The sequence below is a fragment of the Centruroides vittatus genome, unplaced genomic scaffold (genome assembly GCF_030686945.1).
Source record: "Centruroides vittatus isolate TY-2023 unplaced genomic scaffold, ASM3068694v2 contig_808, whole genome shotgun sequence".
NCBI lineage: Eukaryota > Metazoa > Arthropoda > Arachnida > Scorpiones > Buthidae > Centruroides > Centruroides vittatus.
In genome coordinates, this window is record NW_027122526.1 from 75,968 (window position 1) to 95,798 (window position 19,831).

Genomic DNA, 19,831 nt, shown 5'->3' on the forward strand with positions numbered 1-19,831 from the left:
TAGCAAAGGAATCTTTTAGATTATTCAATATATAAAAATAATTTCTATGCTCATTTATTTCACATTCAAAATTAACAAGTAGTAAATACGAATACGAAAGTTATTTTGAGCGGGACGCTACAACACATGGTCCTAGATTATAATCTAGGACCTTGCCTTGACTACCACACGCGTGCCGATTTTATATAAGACGCCACCTTTAAATCGAAACTTAAAATATCACGTCGATAGGATTTGTTTATTTTTCTATAATTTAGTTTATTTTGAGTTGATTTTTGCGTATTATTTTATATATGCATTTATTATATACAAAATTATAAAATGAAACTAAAATGTAGATATATTTCGTACTTTCAATTTGAAAAAAAAAAGTTTTTATTTTGTTCATTTAAGTAATAATTAAATAATACTTTTATCATAATTTTTCTAAAGAAAAATAATTTAAAGTTAAATCGAGATAGGTGATGACTGGGTGTTATAATTAAAGTTTTCGTTGTTTCCATAGTAACCAAATAGTTTGTAATAACAAGAAAATGGAGAACGTGCATCTTGCCGACGAAGATGATCTGTACGGTGGTTATAATGAAGTTGACCCTCTTTTGGATACCAGGGTAATATCATGTTGTTATAATAAGACAAAATAATTAAAATCGGTGAGATATTTACCGAACAGCTGATCCTGGACTGCAAAGGCTGAGAAGTAGTAATAGTGTAATAGTAGCATTTGGGGTTAATGTAACCCTTGGTGCCAAGATGGCGGCTCGTCTCTGAATCCAGCAAGGAAACAGTGGGACGCACGTTCTAACTTAACCTAACCTAACCTATTCTAATAATTCGGTTGCTAATAATTATGGTAATTTATTAGAATAGGTTAGGTTAGGTTAGAACGTGCGTCCTACTGTTTCCTTGCTGGAATCAGAGACGAGTCGCCATCTTGGCACCAAGGGTTGTATTAACCGCATTTGGTATGCTCCATCAGTGGACAGACCACTTTTACCTTTTGTCAGCATTTTAAATCTTGATATTATCACATAAACACTTTATTTAACGAGTCTAATACCAATAAACATGCCAAAGACACTATATTTATTTTATTACGAACAACTAAAGCAAACCAGGAAAACATTCTCAGATTTGTTCAATTGAGAAAAAAACCAAGATTGATATATGTATATATGTATGGTGGCTGACTGGTGGAAGGAATGCGTTACTTTTAGTTAGACCATTGAGCGGCACTATGGTTTCTCTGTCCAAAATGAAGAAACATCTGATTCATCACTTAAGAATATACAGGAAATATGGTATAAACTTTCTCAAAGAAAGAAACTAGATAGTTCTTTGAGATTTGTGGGATTTTACAAAGATTTGTAAACTCATAAAAATAGTACGGCTGATGAGCATTGCAAGGTCTTCCTGTATTGCTGTATAGCAAAAGGAAAATATATTCAATATAATAAGAAAAAATTAACAGAGATAGGAAATAAATCACAACCAGAAAAATCATTGTCCTTAATAATTGTAGTGAAAGTCAGTAAACTGACTGATAACAACTGTCATGAGTACACTGTAACAAAATAAATTAACAAAGCAAAACATTGTACAAACACATACAACAGGAGGCACTCATCGTGCAGTATCAAGACTTGTGACACACAAAGATGGAACACGTGATAAATTGGTGTGAATTTATGAGGTGTCCTGTAACCTTTTCTAAACTAATGTTAAAAAGTATAATGCTATTGTCATACTCTTGCAGTGTTTATGGCAATAGCTTTACATGATACCATATGCAGAGATAAAATTAAATTTTGTTTATTAAAGGTATTTATTATGCAATATCATTGTTAATAAAGAATTTTCTTGCATTTTATCTATCAGTGCTTTTATTCAAAAAGCAGCATTTTTCTACCAATGTTCCAGCTATTCCTTATTCTAAAGGTTGGCAAGTATGAAGCTTACAGCACTTTTTAGCATTTATTTAATTTTTGTTCTTATCACAATAGTCCACAGTGGCTGAGTGAATAACACCACCGAACACTGGTAGTTGGTTGTGGGTTTGTGCCTGATCAATGGGCTAGCCTTGTGGAGTTTTCTTCATGTTTGCAACATTTAAATAGAGGCCAGTTTCCCGTAAAAGACCTCTCAGGAGGCATTTCTGTAGGCAAATTGTATATGAACAAAACCAATTTATCACAATAATAAGTTTATAATGGCTTAATGGTTTTTTTCTACTAGACAAATTACTAATAGTAAAAAAGTAGAGTAATACAAATACTTAATACTAATGAGCAATATTATATTGTATAAAACGTTTAATTATCTATAGAAAATAAAATTACAAAAATTAACAATTTCCTGTAAGCTATAAAGTGTGCCACAAGTCAAAAAAGTGTGAGAGCTGCTGCATTAGGAAATTAAATGCATGTGAATTTTCTAATAATGATGCATCTATGATGATTTTATTAAAAATATTACAAATATATTGTTTCAGATAAATCCATAAGTACATTTAAATTGATTACATTGATGTAAAAGTTATATTAGATCATACAGATCTTATTTCAAAATATATCTGAACAAACCTTTATTTATTTATTTACTTTTAAAAAAAGAGAAGTAAAAATTTTATAAAAAGGAACAATATAAAATTTCCTTAAATGTTGCAAAATTGTGAAAATCCAGTTGTATAATTTTGTGTATAATTCAATAAAAATTGACAATGTTTATAATTCATAAGGTTAAATTATAAAATGTATGTGATTGTGTTATAAGTACCCTAAAAGCCAATTACACATTCAAAAATATACAGTAGAGTCCTGTACAACGTGCAAATAAAACAAGCAACAACCCTCAAATTTTGTCAATCAGAGGTATATGTTTTTTTTCAACTTATAGGCCAAGATTTAAACTTTCGTAAATCGTGTGATAATGCAGGTTTCGATAACACAATTTCATACGATGAGTAACGAATCCCCCACATTGTATGGGACTCTACTGTAATATAAACTATTATTCAAAACTGTCTTCAAACTAAGCTTTATATGACGACATTTTATTTGTTCAATGAATAAATTTTATTAAAATTCTTAAGATTGTATACTTGGAGCTATTTCTGAATTTTCTTAACTTATTGGATTACATTTAAATGAATAACATAAATATTTTTGAATGTGATGATGATGTAATTTTTATGTAATATATAAGTATATAAAAATTGGGCATGTTTGATAATGCTCCACAATTTCACTTTTTCCACCAATGTATTTGATAATTCATTATTCTCCACTAGATGCACTGATGTATTCAATAATGCCAGTAGATGATGTCTTCATAGAAAAAGTGGATCTATTTTTTCCATGAAGGTGGTAGAAATGGTGGAAAGATAAAGGGTGCACAATTTGAAGTCTGAAATGAATAAGGGCATTTGCAAAATGTATTACATTATCATAATTAACACTCTAATCCAAGTAGAAACTGCAATATTAACTGCTGTCTCTATGCTTGTTTTAACATATATCTGTTATGCTTCTTTTATTGATTAGAAAGGAAAATATTTATACAAATGATTATATATGGTTCATATGATTATATATATATATAACTCATTATTTTTCTCAATGTTTTAAATATAAATATGGTGTCATAAATATCTTTTCTGCTGGAGGTAAATAAAGCGTGTTTGATAATAACAATATGATATCAAATACTTCATTAGGAAGTTATGGATCATTATTGAACACATCCAATGATAGGAGCAATTGATTTCATATTTATTATATATGTAAAAATATTTTGAGTAATTTAACTCAATACTTTTTAATATAATCTTTTTAAATATTTGATGTTGACAAAAATATTTTTATGTTGTTTTAATAAACAATAAGAAAATCTTTTTAACCCACTATTTGCAGCAAAGCAACACAAAATTTATCTTAACTATTTTAACAATAAAGTATTAGAAAAAATTCTTTTAGGTTGATTTTTCTTTTCTTATTTTTTATCAAAAATTGCTTGTATTATTTCTGCATTGGTAAAAAGTGTTAAATTACCAATAAAAATAGAATAAGACACTGTAGTTTTTATACTTTAACTAAAATTCTCTTTATCTATAATGTTAAGTTTGGTTTTAATTGTATTGCAGTATTTACTTTGTTTATTTTGAGATTTATAATAGAATTTAAGAAGCAAATTTAAAATGATCATTCCAAAGATTAGAATTAGCTGAAGAAGTTAGATATTTTAGCAGACTGAATTGTTTATAACCTTTGCATTTTCTTTAGAACTTAATAGGTAAGAATTAGAATATGAACACAAAATATACATTTTGATTAAAAAAATACTGTATATAGAATATATATGAAATATGAAAAGAAAATATATAAAATATATAGTTAGATATATACAAGTATTTTATATTCCAATGCACAGGCCTACATGTACATTTTTATTGAGTTTTTTCTATTGCATTGTGTTCCAAATACTCTTGCAAAAAATTATGTATTATTATAAAATAATATTTAGAGAAATTGAATATATTAAGTAAACCTTGAAATCGTATCTTAAAAAACATTTATTTCCCTTTTGCTGTTTTTTTAAAGATTTTTTGAATGTTTTTTAATATTTTTAGTATCTTTATAATATAATATATATGTACATAATAAATTGGAATGTTGTTTTATGATATTTTGTATATGAAAGTTTATAAATAATACAAATCTAAATATTACAGACTCTCCAAGAAGATGAAGCATTTCAAAAAGCAGTTCGAACTAGTCACGGTCGTCGGCCAATTGTATGCTATATATTTATCAATAATTTTCTTTAATTAATATAATTAATAATTGTTTGTAAAATATATTTTTTTCTTAAATTATTAAATTTTTAAAGGCTACGGCAAAACTTCCTGGGACTGCAAAAATTGGAACATCTCGAGGAGGAACAGGAGTAAGCAGTTTTTTTATATAGTATAGTTTGCAGTTAAACTTGGTTATAATGAAAACAGATATAACAGATATGATTATAATGAGCAAAATGCCGTAACAGTTTTAATTTATGCATATTTCCATACATTTTTTCACGGTTATAACGAGAGTATTTCAAGGATATACTAAGCAAATCTTCAGTAGCTATGCAAACACACAAACATTCTTAATTGTTCATATAGTAAGAAATGCAATACTAAACTTTTGGAAGAGATAAAACTTAAAAGGTTACTTTGTGTTATGACTGCTGGATAATTAGTTTTTTGACTTGCATTGATTAAAGGCTTATTTATTATGTAACTTTCTTTTTGGAGACTGTCCCCTCCCCTCTTTTTTGACTAGCTTCTGGCCCTACTTGCCAATTTATCTAATCATTTCTATGATTGTAAAATTACCTTATACTCTAGTTTAAAATGAATCTTTATATCAGAAAGATGGCTATAAAAAACAACTGTCCCTTGGTTTATGAAAAAGCAGAAATTATTTGCAAGTTAGAATGTGATGCTAAAAGCATTGAATTGTGTAGAAAGTTTTCTTTGTCATCTTTGACAGTATCAACATTATTGAAAAATAAAGCAATCCTCAATTTTAGATTTGTAGATAAAAAGACTAACTGAAATCAGGCATATTATTAATTAGTATTATCTTTAATTACAAAAAAATAAATTGTTAAATATTAATTATATTGTAGTTTATATAACTATTAATAAAAATGCAGTATAATATATATACGTATTTTTGAATTAAATTATTTAGAATTAAAAGTTAAAAGATTTTACTAATTATCAGTGGCGTAGCTATAAATTTTGCTGCCCACAGGTGCCCTACATGTTTGCGCCCAAAGCGGCTGCCATTCTCTCCTAGTTGTGTCACTGCCATTTGTGGATATAATGAGTAACGGTTATAACGAGGAAATCTTGCTGGTCCGTTAATGCTCATTATAATCGAGTTCAACTGTAATTAATTTATTTTGGTAAATTTTATTTAACATAACTTTTACTGTTAATGTAGTGAAATGTAATATCTAATGTATTAAATGTAAATCTAATATTTTACTGTTTAGTATCATGGACACACGTCAATGTTGTCTTCAGCAAGTCATACTACAACAAATTCTCAAGATAGTTTAGCTAGGCCAATGACAGCTGTTAGAGGTGTTGGTTATTCATCAGCTGGAAATAGAGGTTTGTAAAAATTGTTAATGTTAATCTGATGTAGATATGAAAATAATTTAAACAATAAAATATTCTTATTTACATTTTTAGTCCAAACTGGAATGTTTGATCCATTAAATCAAGCTAAACATTCTGTATCTCCTTTGCAGATAAAAGATGAAAATAGGTAAAAACATATCTAATGTATTTTACTTTTATTTCTAAGACATATAAAATATTTCAAATGAGAAACTATGTATTTAGTCCAGAAGAATTACTTAAACAGTTAGAAAAAAAAGTTCAAGAATTAATGGAGGAGAGCTGCAGAGCTGCAAGTCGTAATGAAATGAAATTGGTAAGATAATATTTACGTACTTATATAAAATTGAAAGTTGTTTACATAAAATTATTTTAAGGCACTTGAAAAAGCAAAAGAAGCATCAGCCAAAGAAAGAGCTTTAAGTAGACAAAGAGAACAACTTGTTTCAGAAGCATCAGCAAATATGGATCTTACGTTTTGTGTGAGTGAACAATAAATTAACTTTTTAATTAAAAATAATAATATTTTAAAATTTAAAGATAAAAATACTTGAAATTTTAGTAAATATATTATGAAAAGTTAAAATACAGATATAATAATTTAAATATTAATATATTATTTAATATCTGTTGGTTATATTTTAAATTACACAAAATATGTAATAATTTCATAACAGAGTTATTGATACAAAATTCTTGTATTAAATAAAAATTTTATTTTACAGGTTCTTTTTAATTTAGCAATTCAATATGCTGCTAATGAAATGTATTCAGAAGCTTTAAATACCTATCAGCTTATAGTAAAAAACAGATCATTTTCTAATGCAGGCAAGTATTTATTTATTTATTTCTGTTTTAAAAAGAAAAAATTATTGAATCTTATATGCAACCATTTTAAATTTTGTTAAATAATTTAATGTAATAAACTTTGATATATAAGGTCTCTATTTTAAATTGCTGTTTTTGATCTTCAGAAGAAAAATATAGAGACATGTTATCAGTTATTTACTCTATACTCTTTACTCTACGTAAGTAATACTGTTTTCAAAAAATAGCATTTAAGGATTTGTAAAGGATAATATCTGAATACTTAACATCTATTGAAACAAAAATGAAACAAATATTTTTGGTAATAAAAATTAATTAATTAAGACAAAATTCAATTTATCATCTTATTTCCTTATTTTAGGCTTTCAAAAATCATTTTTTATAGATTCATAAGCTTAATTCAAAACATGTAGGACATATATCAAGATTTCTATACACTTAAATGTTTTTGTAGAAAGGTTTTATATGTACGCTAGCTTATCGTTATCATTGTCATTTTTTCATTATCGTCGTGTTTCTTTATTGTTATAAAATTTTTGGTTTTACCGAGAAAGTTTTTTATCTTGGAAAACTTATTTTGCCTTAATGGCATTACCTTACAGCAGTGGTTCCCAACCGGTGTTCCGTAAGCATCTCCCAAGTGTTCCGCAGATTTAGTTGCAAATCGGAAAGTGTACAATCGTATTCGAGCCACTGAATATTAAAAAATTAAAATCATAAAATTTTCATAAACATATATATATGTACTATACGACTCGTACTTATGGAGTGTACTACTGTTTCGAATAAGATAAAGGCAATGATAAAAACTGAATGAAATATGTAAAAAAACATCAGGCACAAGTTTCCCATTAAAGTTATTTAGGTATATTTTTTCCTATCTTAGAATTGGCGTTAATAATATGAGTAGAGATTTTGAATTATAACTGCTCAATTCTAATAAAATAACTGATGACAAGCTTATGTATTTCATATTAACTTAAGTAAGTGTTCCGCTAAAGAAAATTGCTCACAAGAGTGTTCCGCATCCTAGAAAAGGTTGGGAACCACTGCCTTACAGTATTCTGTAAATAAATAAAATTTCTTTAACGAGATTTGAACTATTCATTCTCTTAACTAGTTTTTGAATTTACTGACAGAAAACAGAATTGCTAAAAAGTTTATTTGAATACTTTTTTAGAAAATTTTGGATTTTAAAAATAACTTTTTCTTTTCTTTTACTAAGTCATTAATTTTGTATTTACTTCTAGTTTTAATTAATATATGAATAAATTCACAGTAGATTTTAAATTATTCTACTCACTTAATTGGAAATATGACATAAAACTTAAACAATCTTGGTTAAGCAAATCAGGTGTTCTGCATCTGATCTACACAATCAAAACTGGAATAAGGGATATGGGAGTAGTAATTTTAATAGTGAGCCTAGACTTATAAAAGACACCCAAAGGAAAATAGCAAAATACTGATTATGCACCCTGAATGTACCGAGTTAGTATTTACTTCTAGTTTTTTTTTTTAATATTTACAAATTATTTTCTTTAAAAAAAAACATTATTCATATAATTTCAATTTTTCATAATAAATTAGCATGATCTCTGCTTAATGTAAAATAGAAATAAATATTAAAGTAACGATAAGTTATAGAATTACTATAATTTCATACGGATAACCTGTAGAAAATTGTTAGAACAGAACTAAAACTTTTGTATAAGCTCCACTATTATCATGTAGTCCAAAGCTTTAAAATGATCATTGAAATCATAACATTTATCAATATGCAGTTTAGACAGTACTATCTCAAACATTGAAATGTTAATTTATTCTGTTTCACTTCCATTAGCAGTTCATTGTAGATGTAATTATAATATATATATTATGCTAAAAGAAGACAGGTTTTCATTTATATGTAATTAATTTAATTGAATATACTTTTTTCATATATAACTTATTGGAATTAAATATTGTAGGGCGTTTAAAGGTAAATATTGGAAACATTTATTATAATCAGGGTAATTATCCAAAAGCAATTAAATTTTATAGAATGGCATTAGATCAACTACCAAATACTCATAAAGATATGAGGTAAGATTTTAATTTTTATGTTACATTTTTTAATGTTAATTGATGTTTGACCATAAAGTTTTAATATTGAAGGATAAAAATAATGAAGAATATTGGATTGACTTTTGTGAAAATGGGGCAATTTACTGATGCTATAACATCGTTTGAATATATAATGGCTGAGAAACCAGATTTTAAAACTGCTCTTCATCTTATTCTCTGCCATTATTCATTGGGTGATCGTGAAAAGATGAAACACAGTTTTTTAAAACTTCTTGATGTAACTCTTGATAATGTAGATGATGATGAAAAATATTCTTCAAGTTCAGTAAGAAACTTATTATTTAAGTAATGAATACAATAATAATTTTAAAGTCAAGTTAAATTTAAATAGTTACGAATGATTTATTGAATTTAGGAAGATTCGCATTCAAATTTGATTATGGAAGCAATCAAAGAAGATGCATTAAGAAAGATAGAAAGAAAAAGGTACTTTTTATATTATTCTTATAGTGATAACTTAATATTGCTTACTTTTTCATAAAAAATGAGATATAATATTAAAATAATTATTAGAAAGGAAATCAATCTCTGATACCACTATTTGCAATATGCTTGTAAATCTGTTTTTTCTTGAAATTCCATATTTTATAAAGAATATCATTTTTAGTGCTTCTACAAAATATTTAAATATAATAGAATAAAACTTTATTTGAGATGTCAGTTGCTATTTCAACCTAAATATGTTAATACAACAGAGATCTCTATATATTGCATTAATACAAGAATATGCTTATTTGAGTTATGTGCTGTTTAACTCATTGGCAAGACCAACAGACTGCAAAAGCATACTAGTTGATATATCTGAATTATTTAATGTAAGTTAATTCAAAAAATACCAGTTTAAAGCAAGTACTTTCATTTCTTGTAATAAAATATTTTCATGTTTATGCAAATTTAAAGATTAGAATACAATGTATTCAAACATGCTCAAATATTTATATTGTTCAAACAAAAGCTTTTAGTATGCTTTTGAACAAAATATAAATGTTGCTTGTCATAGTCATGTAAATGCTAAAATCATCATTTTTTATACATGTAATTTTAGTAAACATTAAATTAAACAAAACATAAAATAGATTATTATAAATATTAAAAAAATTTTAATGCTTGCACAGTTTTCATCAATGGAAACTACAAATATAGAACATACAAATTTTCCATCTTCCAGGCATACCTGTAAGATGGAAAATTTTTAGCATTACATTACTACGGCACCTGATACATATTTTGTTGAAATACATTGTATTCTATTTGAAATTGCATAAATTAGAAAATTTCTATTGTTTATATTAGAATGAAACTTTATATTTTGAAGGTATTACACAATAAATTTAAAATTTTTAGTTACAAAACACTAAAAGTACAATACCGGTGCTTATACATTTATCTACATGATTGTTTTCTGTTTTCTTATTTTGGTATACAAATTTTTATTTTTATAAAATCTGCATTAATAGAAGACAAGAAGCTGAATCTAGTATTCTGACAGCAGCAAAATTGATTGCTCCTGTAATTCTCACAAGTTTTTCAGAAGGATATGAATGGTATCTATTAACGTTTCTTTTAAATATAAAAATTAAAAGTTTTATTTAAAACAATTGTAAAAATTGTGTTTGTCCTAGGTGTGTTCAACAGATAAATGCATCTTCCCATGCAGAATTAGCAAATGATATTGAAATTAATAAAGCTGTGATGTATTTAAGGAAGAGAGAATTTAACCAGGTAAAAATTAATTTTTCATTATTTTTGAAATATAAGAAAAATTTTTTTACCTTTAAAGTGATGAAATTTTATTTTTAGGCAATAGAAACATTAAAAATGTTTGAAAAAAAAGAAACAAAAGTAGCAAGTACAGCTGCAACTAATTTATCATTTCTTTATTTTTTGGTGAGATTTGTGTTATATTAAAAATTTTGTAAGCATTTAATTGTTATATTATTAAATTAGATTAAGTTATATTGATTTATCATTACATTTCTAACTTATAATATAAAATCTTAAAACAGGTCAGTATTAAAATGGCTAAAGATAATTCACTTGCTAATATATACAAGTACTGTCACTTCTATTACATTGCTGTATTAAGTGAACTTTTCATAATTACAAATAAAACATGGTACATAATATTACTATATTAATTCAAACAAAATAATCAATGGTACAAAAAGTATTATTAATTAGAGGCAAAACAAAGAGCCAAATCAAATGCTGTGTTTATCATACTAAGGCACAATATTTCAACTGTTTTAGTAAGAGATAAGGTACTGTACATATTAGTCTATTTTGCTTTATAACATTCTATCACAAATGGTATTGTATTTGTTTGTACATGGTATGGTAGTGTAATTGTAATCTAATGTCATTTATGACAGCTTGGTAGTTTATCAGCAATGCAGGAATATTCTTGTTTTTATTTGTTACCAGTGTCCAATTATTGGTTCTTATATAATTAAGAATGCTGTCATTTTTAATAAGATGGACGGCTAGGGTTATAAATATGCATTTATTATCTAATAATAGACAAATTTTCTATTGAAACATTCTGCTACAATATAATAAATACAACTACATAACATATTCATTGTTTAGTTATTTTTACCATTAATAAATAATAATATTTTTTCTTTGTTAGTTATTTTATTCAAATAAATTTTAAAAATTTTTATATTTTATTTTGTATTTATTATGGAATGTTCACTTGAAAAAGTCCTATAATAAATGTGAAAGTATTTGTGAATACAAGCAATTTCATTTACTTTGTTTATTTTGTACACTACATATAAAAAAAGTTTTTTCATAATTTATGGCAGTAAAATGATAAATCTATTACTTCTCTATTCAGCAAGGGGATAATACTCAGGCTGATAAATATGCTGATCAAGCTATTGTCGCAGATCGTTATAATGCTGGAGGTAAATATTACAAATTTCGGATATATTAAATCGTATTTTCCTATATTATAAAAATAAAAAACTTTGGTATATTCAGCATTAGTAAACAAAGGAAATACATGCTTTAGACGTGGTGATCTTGAGAAGGCAAAAGAATTTTACAAAGAATCTTTGAGTAATGAAGCTAGTTGTATGGAAGCATTATATAACTTAGGTAATTTAATTTATCTTCAAGCATAGTGTTTTATAAAAAGAAAGAAATGTTTCTAAACTGATATTAAACATTATAGGTTTAACAAATAAAAAACTGGGAAATTTAGAGGAGGCATTGGAATGTTTTTATAAATTTCATGCTATTGTTCGAAATCACCCACAAGTTGTGTATGAAATTGCTAGTGTGTATCCTTTTTAAAATATATAATACATTTTAACATGATGATAACATATATCAATAACTAAAAAAAAAACATTTGTTTTTAAGTTCTAAAAAAATGATTTTAAATTGATATATTCTTTAATTCATAAAAATAGATATGAAATGCTAGAAGATTTGGATCAGGCAATGGAATGGTAAGCTTATAAATATTTTTAAATAAATGATTTTTTAATTAAAATTAATGAAATATCAAATTAGGTATCAACAATTAGCTACTCTTCTTCCAACTGATCCACACTTATTGGCTAAAATTGGTGACATGTGTGAAGCAGAAGGTGACAAGCAGCAAGCTTTTCAATATCATTCAGATGTAAGCACGTCATTAGATTTCTACAATTTTACACAACATTGTTTCTAAAATCTATCTATCTATATAAAATTTTTAGTCATATAGATATTTTCCTTCAAATATTGAAATAATTGAATGGTTAGGAGCATATCATATCGATTCTCAAGTGTATGAAAAAGCTATAAAATATTTTGAAAGAGCAGCAATTATACAGTTAAGTGCAATTCTCAATTTTACTTGTTTAAATTCAGCAATATTAAGGATAATAGTAATCCCATAACATTTAATCTTAGACCCTCACAAGTTAAATGGCAACTTATGGTTGCTAGTTGTCATCGCAGGAGTGGAAATTATCAGCATGCATTACAGACTTATAAACATATCCATAAAAAGTTTCCTGAAAACACAGAATGTAAGAAATCATTTTTTAAATATTTTTGAGTTAACAGTTTGAAAATTATTGTTTATTTGATTGTTTCTCAGGTTTGAAGTTTCTAGTCAGATTATGTACTGATCTTGGCTTGCAAGAAGCAGCAGAATATGCTGTGAAATTAAAAAAAGCTGAAAAGGCAAAGGAGCTTAAAGAACAGGTATTGAAATTCTAAATTATTTTACAAAAAGTAAAATTTTTAATTGTATAAAAGTCATAACATAAAACAGTTTTTTTAATAATAATTTTAATATGAATTTATTGATGATTTTCATACAATGTAAATTCATATTAAGGATTGTTTCTGATGAAACAAATCTCATATGTTAAGCAAAAAAACTATGCTTTTATGTAGTGTTTGTTTAACATAAGCACTGAAATAAATTTTAATTTATTGTAATCAAAAAAAGTTTTATTAAAGCAAAGAAAATGCTATTTAATTTAGTATGAATAAATAGTGAATTCAAAAGTATATTTGGAATTAATTACACTAAAAAAAGTTCCATTAAATATTATTAAACAAAATTTGTCTCCCTCCCCGAGTATAGTTGATTTATAACTGAAGATTAATTTAAAAATTATAACTCCTTTAAATTATGAAGTTTAAAAATTATAGTTCCTTTATTGAGTTGAGATAATAGATAGAACTAGGCTGACCATTTTTTCTGCGGTGCAATCTGGGACATTGAGCCCGGTAGGAGGGATTTTACAAAAGAATTAAAAAATTACACTTAATGAAACAAATACAAATACAATAAAAACTTTTTATTTAAAGTATAAATAATTTGAACAAGTTATTAGTTTTAACTTCAAACTAATTGCTTGTTCACTTGTACACTGTTTGAACCCAATTTAAAACTTTTAAGAGTAGTTAAGAGTATTTTGCAATGGTTTGAATCTTTTTAAGAAATTCATCACACTTTTCTATTTGTTGCTTGAAGTTTTTGCAAATATTGCACTCTAAATTGCACTTTGTTATAACCATTGCCTTTACAGTATCAACATTCAACTGTGATTTATCTGCTGTCCATAAACTATTTATAATAGAAAACATTCGTTCAGTAGTTGCAATGGTACCAGATAAACAAAGCATGAATTCTACAACTTTTGTGAGATGAACACAGGGAATATGATTTTTGTTGAAATGATTGAAAATTTGTATGCAACACTTATCAGTGGGTGTTTCTTCATTGTTCCATTGTTGAAGTTTTTCAACATTTACATATCATTTCAAATATGAAATTTTGTTGATTAATTTATTTTTCAGTACCAGATATTTGTTTTCAGGCAAATATTTCTTCATGAAAACTATTGTTTCTCCTATGTTGTTTCAGTCTACCTGACATTTTAAATTAATCCATTTAAAACGAGTAATTTCCTCAAATTGTTTACCCTGTAATTCTAGATAAGAAACAGCTCTACCCAAATCATGCAAATGTAAAAGTGGCTATAAATTTCACCAATTTTTCCTTCCCTGTCTAAAGGAATCAAATCTGCCGCAGTTTTGAACTGCATTGTGGATTATGGGTGCTACGCAACCTATTCTAATTATTGTACAGTTTAATTGCAAAAATACATTGTTTGTTCCTTTTATATTAACACCTCCAAAATTGGAATTTGTATTATCTGCACAATATCCCATCAAGTTATTTGAATCCAATGTATCAATAACTGACTTTGTTTATCTCCAATGTTTCTCCAGGAAGAATGACTAAATATAATTAAAATTTTAACTTATTAACTTGAACATCTTTGCGATTAAAATATCTAATTAGGATCAGAAATAACTTTAAATCTTTGTGGTTTGAAGTATCTGTGTAAATGGTAATAAAGCGAATGTTTTCTAATTTGATTTTAAGAGTGGAGATTGCAAATGGTTTTATCACATTTTTAACTATTGCCTCAATTTTTGTATGTGTGCAAGAAAATTTTTTCTCAAAAAATAGTTTGATTAAATTTGACATGCAGTCCATAGATCTAAATGACTGACTGTGCACGACTGTGTGAAATGAAAATACTACTTCAGCAGTGTAAGCTGTCATTCTTCTTCACTAAATTCTTTCTTGCAAAAATATTGCATGACACTATGAGAAGTTGCTGCTACTTGATTTGCCTTCTTATGTTTTTGGGACTTAATGTGTTGTGCAGCGTTGTTTCATCCACCGTAAGTAATTGAAAATGTGGAATTGAACTGAGTGCAGAGAACATTACAATCAATTTTTGTCTGCTTTATAAATGGAAATTCTTTTGCAATATCATCATTGAATTTACAAACTCTTTTCTTGCCAGCCATTGGAAGGATTCTAAAAAAATTAAATTTAGAAAATTTAAGCAGTTGTGTTAAAAAATTAAACTACTATTTAAATTTAATTTAACTGCTTTTTCAGTTTTGAATATTGTATAAAGTACAGTTTGTTTTTCTAAACTCTAAAAATACTTACCGGTAGCACTTCATTTAGTTGATGAGGTATTTTCCTAAATCTAATACCTCCTTATAAAAAATATGCTTTGCAATTAAAATACAGTACTATTAATTCATAGAATGATTATCAAAACAACAGAAAACAGTTTCAAGAGTTTAAGAATAAAGGTTATTATAATCACTCTTGTCACAAGTTCACAATGAAATTTGCAGCAAACTTCATTGCAAACAAGAGTGCACATGTAATACTGCCAATGCAAGGCTCTGAAAATAATATGATCCAAAATATGATGGAAATACAGCTGACCCTTGATAATCCGACATGTATGGGACCAAAGGGGTGTCGGATTACCGAAGGTGATTACATATTTGGCATTGTTTTGCTAGCAGTAGCCTACAATATTCCTACATTTTATGAGTAAAATGCTGCCTAGGTTAATATGGAAATGAAACACCCATTTCGGTTAACTAAAACATGTTTATTAAAAGAAATATGGAAGCTAATAAATGTACATACAGTATGTATAGGCATAAATAATACAGTACGTACAGAACTGCTCACAGAAAACACAAGAAATGTGTGTCATCGTGTAAGAATTGGGTGGGGAGATTCATGTCGCAACATCCTTCTGTTCAAGCAGACACGTAATGGGACGGGGACTGTGGTGACCTTGACGGGAAGTGCGTCGGACTACTGAGCATGTCGGATTATCAAGGGTCAGCTGTACTATATAAACTAAATTAATTTTGACACTAAACAAATTGTTACTTCTTGGATGTGTATCTATGTGGGACGCGAAGCTAGAATTCGGGATGAATGGTCACCCCGGATCAGTTTTCATGCACCAAATTGTTATTATTAAAAAGAAATTGAAATTTACTGATATTATAATAGTGGATATAATAGAATATTATTAGCTTAAGCTTTGCATATATCTGCTATATTAATTCAACGAATAGACTATAAGCAAAGGTTCTAAATATTTATACCCAATAGATTCAGGTATTTATTTATTTATTTATAAATTATATTTAGTTTATTTAATCATTTCGTGTGTGTAAAATTTTAACATGAAATTCTAGTATGTTCCAATTGAATTGCTTAACTCACTTATTTGTATAATACGTATAAAAATTTATATAAAATATTTAAAAATGAAATTTACCATATTAAATTTAATAGAGGGTTGCCAGCAATACTAGTCGTCCTGGAAGTCGTCATAGCAGTAGTAGGACTTCAAGAGATGGTTCAGCAAGTAGTTGTAAGTTGACGTTTTTTTTTTGGATAGGATAAAAAGTAATAACATAAAAAATGGAATTATTTTTTAATTAGTTAACAGCGCTCCACCTGGAACACCACATAGAAGCAGTTCTCGAAATTCTCTTGCAGCATCAGCAAGATCATTAGACCATAAATTTATTTCAGAAGCAGAAGAACCATTTCAGCCAGCAAGAAAAGAAATTGGTATGGTGATAAAATAGGTTAAATTATTTAAATTAAATTATAGTAATAAAAAATAAAATTTGTTATTTTTAGATGCAAATTATGAAGATCCATTAGGACCTCAACAAGAGCGACCCAAAACTGCAGCAAGACGCAAAGACCCCGTTGAAGATGAATTCGATAATGAAGAACTTGGTGATGATTTGTTACCTGTATAATTTTTTAAAAGTAAGTATTAAAAAACAATATAAATTATGAAAATTTTAATTATAATATATATTGATTCATTTTGATTAAAGAAAATTTTTTTTTTCTTAATATCTAAATGATTAACACATTGTTTAATAATAATATATTAAATTTAAATAAGAGTTTGAGACTAAGTAATTCAAATTATCAATTTAAAAATATTTCATACACAGTTATATTTTAATATAGATTATCATTATAAATAAGTTTTGGCACTGATTAACATAACTTTTTTAAACAAAACACATTTTAGAATATTTGATTATTAAATATTTTGTGATAAATATTAATTAAATGAACCTGTCAATTTTTAGATTCATTGTCTATTTTCAAATAATCATGAATTTGTAGATATTAAATATTTTGCAGCATAGTTGATATTAAAAAAATAAGATTGTACTTTTATTGAACCATCACCGTGATTATATAATTGTTATATATACTCTATTATAATACAGTACTGTAGACTCCCCTATAACATGGTAGATAAGTTCCGTGTTATATGAATTCCACGTTGTATGAGTCACTTAAATACATGAGCCAATCACAGCCCGGCAAGTGTGCAGTTTAGGGGCTACGGCTGTTTGAAAGGTTTTCTTCCATAAAATTAACCGATTCTAGACTAATTTGACTCAACATTTCCAAATCACATATAATTTTTGGGAATAATCCATATAAACTATGCTATAAACAAAAAATTGTAGGATTACTTACCGAGTCTGCACTGTTCGACGACGCCATTGCTTAAGCTTGTTTTTGTCACAGAATGGCTCATCGAACAGCAAGTGCATATTTCCGGATAAGTTATTTTTCTGCGAAAAATTCGCTGAACTTTGAAGACATCATTAATAAAAATATAATTTTTATGGCCGTTAAATAATAAATGGTTTTTAGTAGGTCCGCTGCTCGTTTAAACTCAACGGTTTGTGCAATGTCCGTTATTGGTCCAGATTTGACCAATCCTGTCGCAACACGAGTCGGCAATGACGTTTTACCATGTTATACGAGCCTCTTTTAGCATGTTATACGGACAAGATCGCAATTTTTTCGCCGTGTTATACAAATTCATGTTATATGAACCCATGTTATAGGGGGTCTACTGTATATATAACAATTATGAAAAGAAGATTAAGAAGTTTTTATAAATATAAAATTCTAAAATATCATTTTATGTTTTAATCATCATGTGTAAATTATTAAATTTATGTAGAGTTTAAATCTAGCAAATGATTTGTATGTCTAAGTGAGTAATAAGATGAAATTGCATTTTATAATTTTTTTTTTTTATTTTTCAGTTCCTGTAAGAATTGTACTTTGATGCTGTAATTTCACAAGTGCTTCATGAATATTTAATATTGTACAGATACAGGCTTTGTGGAGCAGAGCAGTCATTTTTGGATTTGATCCAAAAAGAATAATTTCAAGTGTCCTTTGAACTTTTTTACAGATTAAATAGATAAGAGCATGGTACATTCTTATTAAAGAATTTTTAAGTTAAAATAAATTATTTTAATGATAATAAATATTAGTTCAAAATTGATGTAATATTTAAAAAATTTAGTTCAAATCCAACGTAAATGCTTGTTAAGAAAAGAAACATAAAATCAAAAGTAAATTCTGCTTAGGTTTAATTATTTAGTATATATTTCAAATTTATAATTGGAGAAGATATTGTGCTTGAATCAAATGTATAAATAATCTTTCAAATTTTATTGAGATGTGTAATTATTTAAAATTAATTTAGACTTGTAAATTAATTTGTGTAAATGTGTGATAAAATACCTGTAAATAGGTCCAACAGATAGATAAAAAAAAAATAAGGATGTAATTTTAAATGAATTTTCATATTTACAGACAAAGTTTGTTTTTTAAGTTCATATTTTTTTCAAATTATTCAGTCATATAATGAAACAATAGATTGAATTATCCAATTGTTTGTTATTCAAATATCCATATGGCATACTATATACCAGGGGTGGCCAACTTTTGTATACATAAGATCTACTTTTTATCTTAAAAATGCGTCGCGATCGACTTGTTGTCATAGGCATAGTGTAAGTGGGGAGGGGAGGTGTGAAATACATACTATGTTTATACACTGTGTTTCAGTATGTGGTGCACTGCTTATGAGTCGAGTCATAACTGCATGCATACTGTTGTGTTCGGTTAGAAATATAATACATTAAGTCAAGACATCGCGAGCGATCGACCAAAATTGGCTTGGCGATCGACTTGTTGGCCACCCCTGCTATATACAGTGTTTATATACCGCTGATTTTGCTTTTTTGCATATCACATACTATTGCAGACATAGCTTCATTTGTTTATCTGTTTACTGTATTTATTTATGTTTATAGTGTACATAGTGTAATTGTCTTTTATTTTTCCAATTTCTTTTTTTTTCCCCTTAAAATCACTTTATTCAATTTACTGTGTGAAGAATAGAATCAGTGAAAAGAAAATGATTCAATTGAATAGTTATTAACAAATCTGATTTTATATTCATACCAAGTACTGATTAAGTTTATAAGATTTACAGT

The 19,831-nt window shown here is 26.9% G+C and overlaps 1 protein-coding gene across 1 annotated transcript; it reads left to right on the forward strand.

Moving 5' to 3' along the window:
* The first annotated feature begins 205 nt into the window (after nt 1-205).
* LOC136982107 (intraflagellar transport protein 88 homolog) lies at nt 206-17,268 on the forward strand. Its single transcript, XM_067278527.1, has 26 exons — nt 206-334; nt 506-611; nt 4,730-4,792; nt 4,888-4,944; nt 6,046-6,166; nt 6,248-6,323; nt 6,401-6,491; nt 6,553-6,657; nt 6,901-7,003; nt 8,974-9,088; nt 9,161-9,395; nt 9,486-9,556; nt 10,588-10,674; nt 10,753-10,852; nt 10,931-11,017; nt 11,973-12,042; nt 12,119-12,235; nt 12,312-12,420; nt 12,553-12,591; nt 12,656-12,767; nt 12,844-12,959; nt 13,040-13,158; nt 13,230-13,336; nt 16,782-16,860; nt 16,932-17,063; nt 17,136-17,268. Exons 2-26 carry the CDS (start codon nt 534-536, stop codon nt 17,258-17,260), a joined length of 2,514 nt encoding a protein of 837 aa, XP_067134628.1. The 5' UTR covers nt 206-334; nt 506-533; the 3' UTR covers nt 17,261-17,268.
* Nucleotides 17,269-19,831: the final 2,563 nt, after the last annotated feature.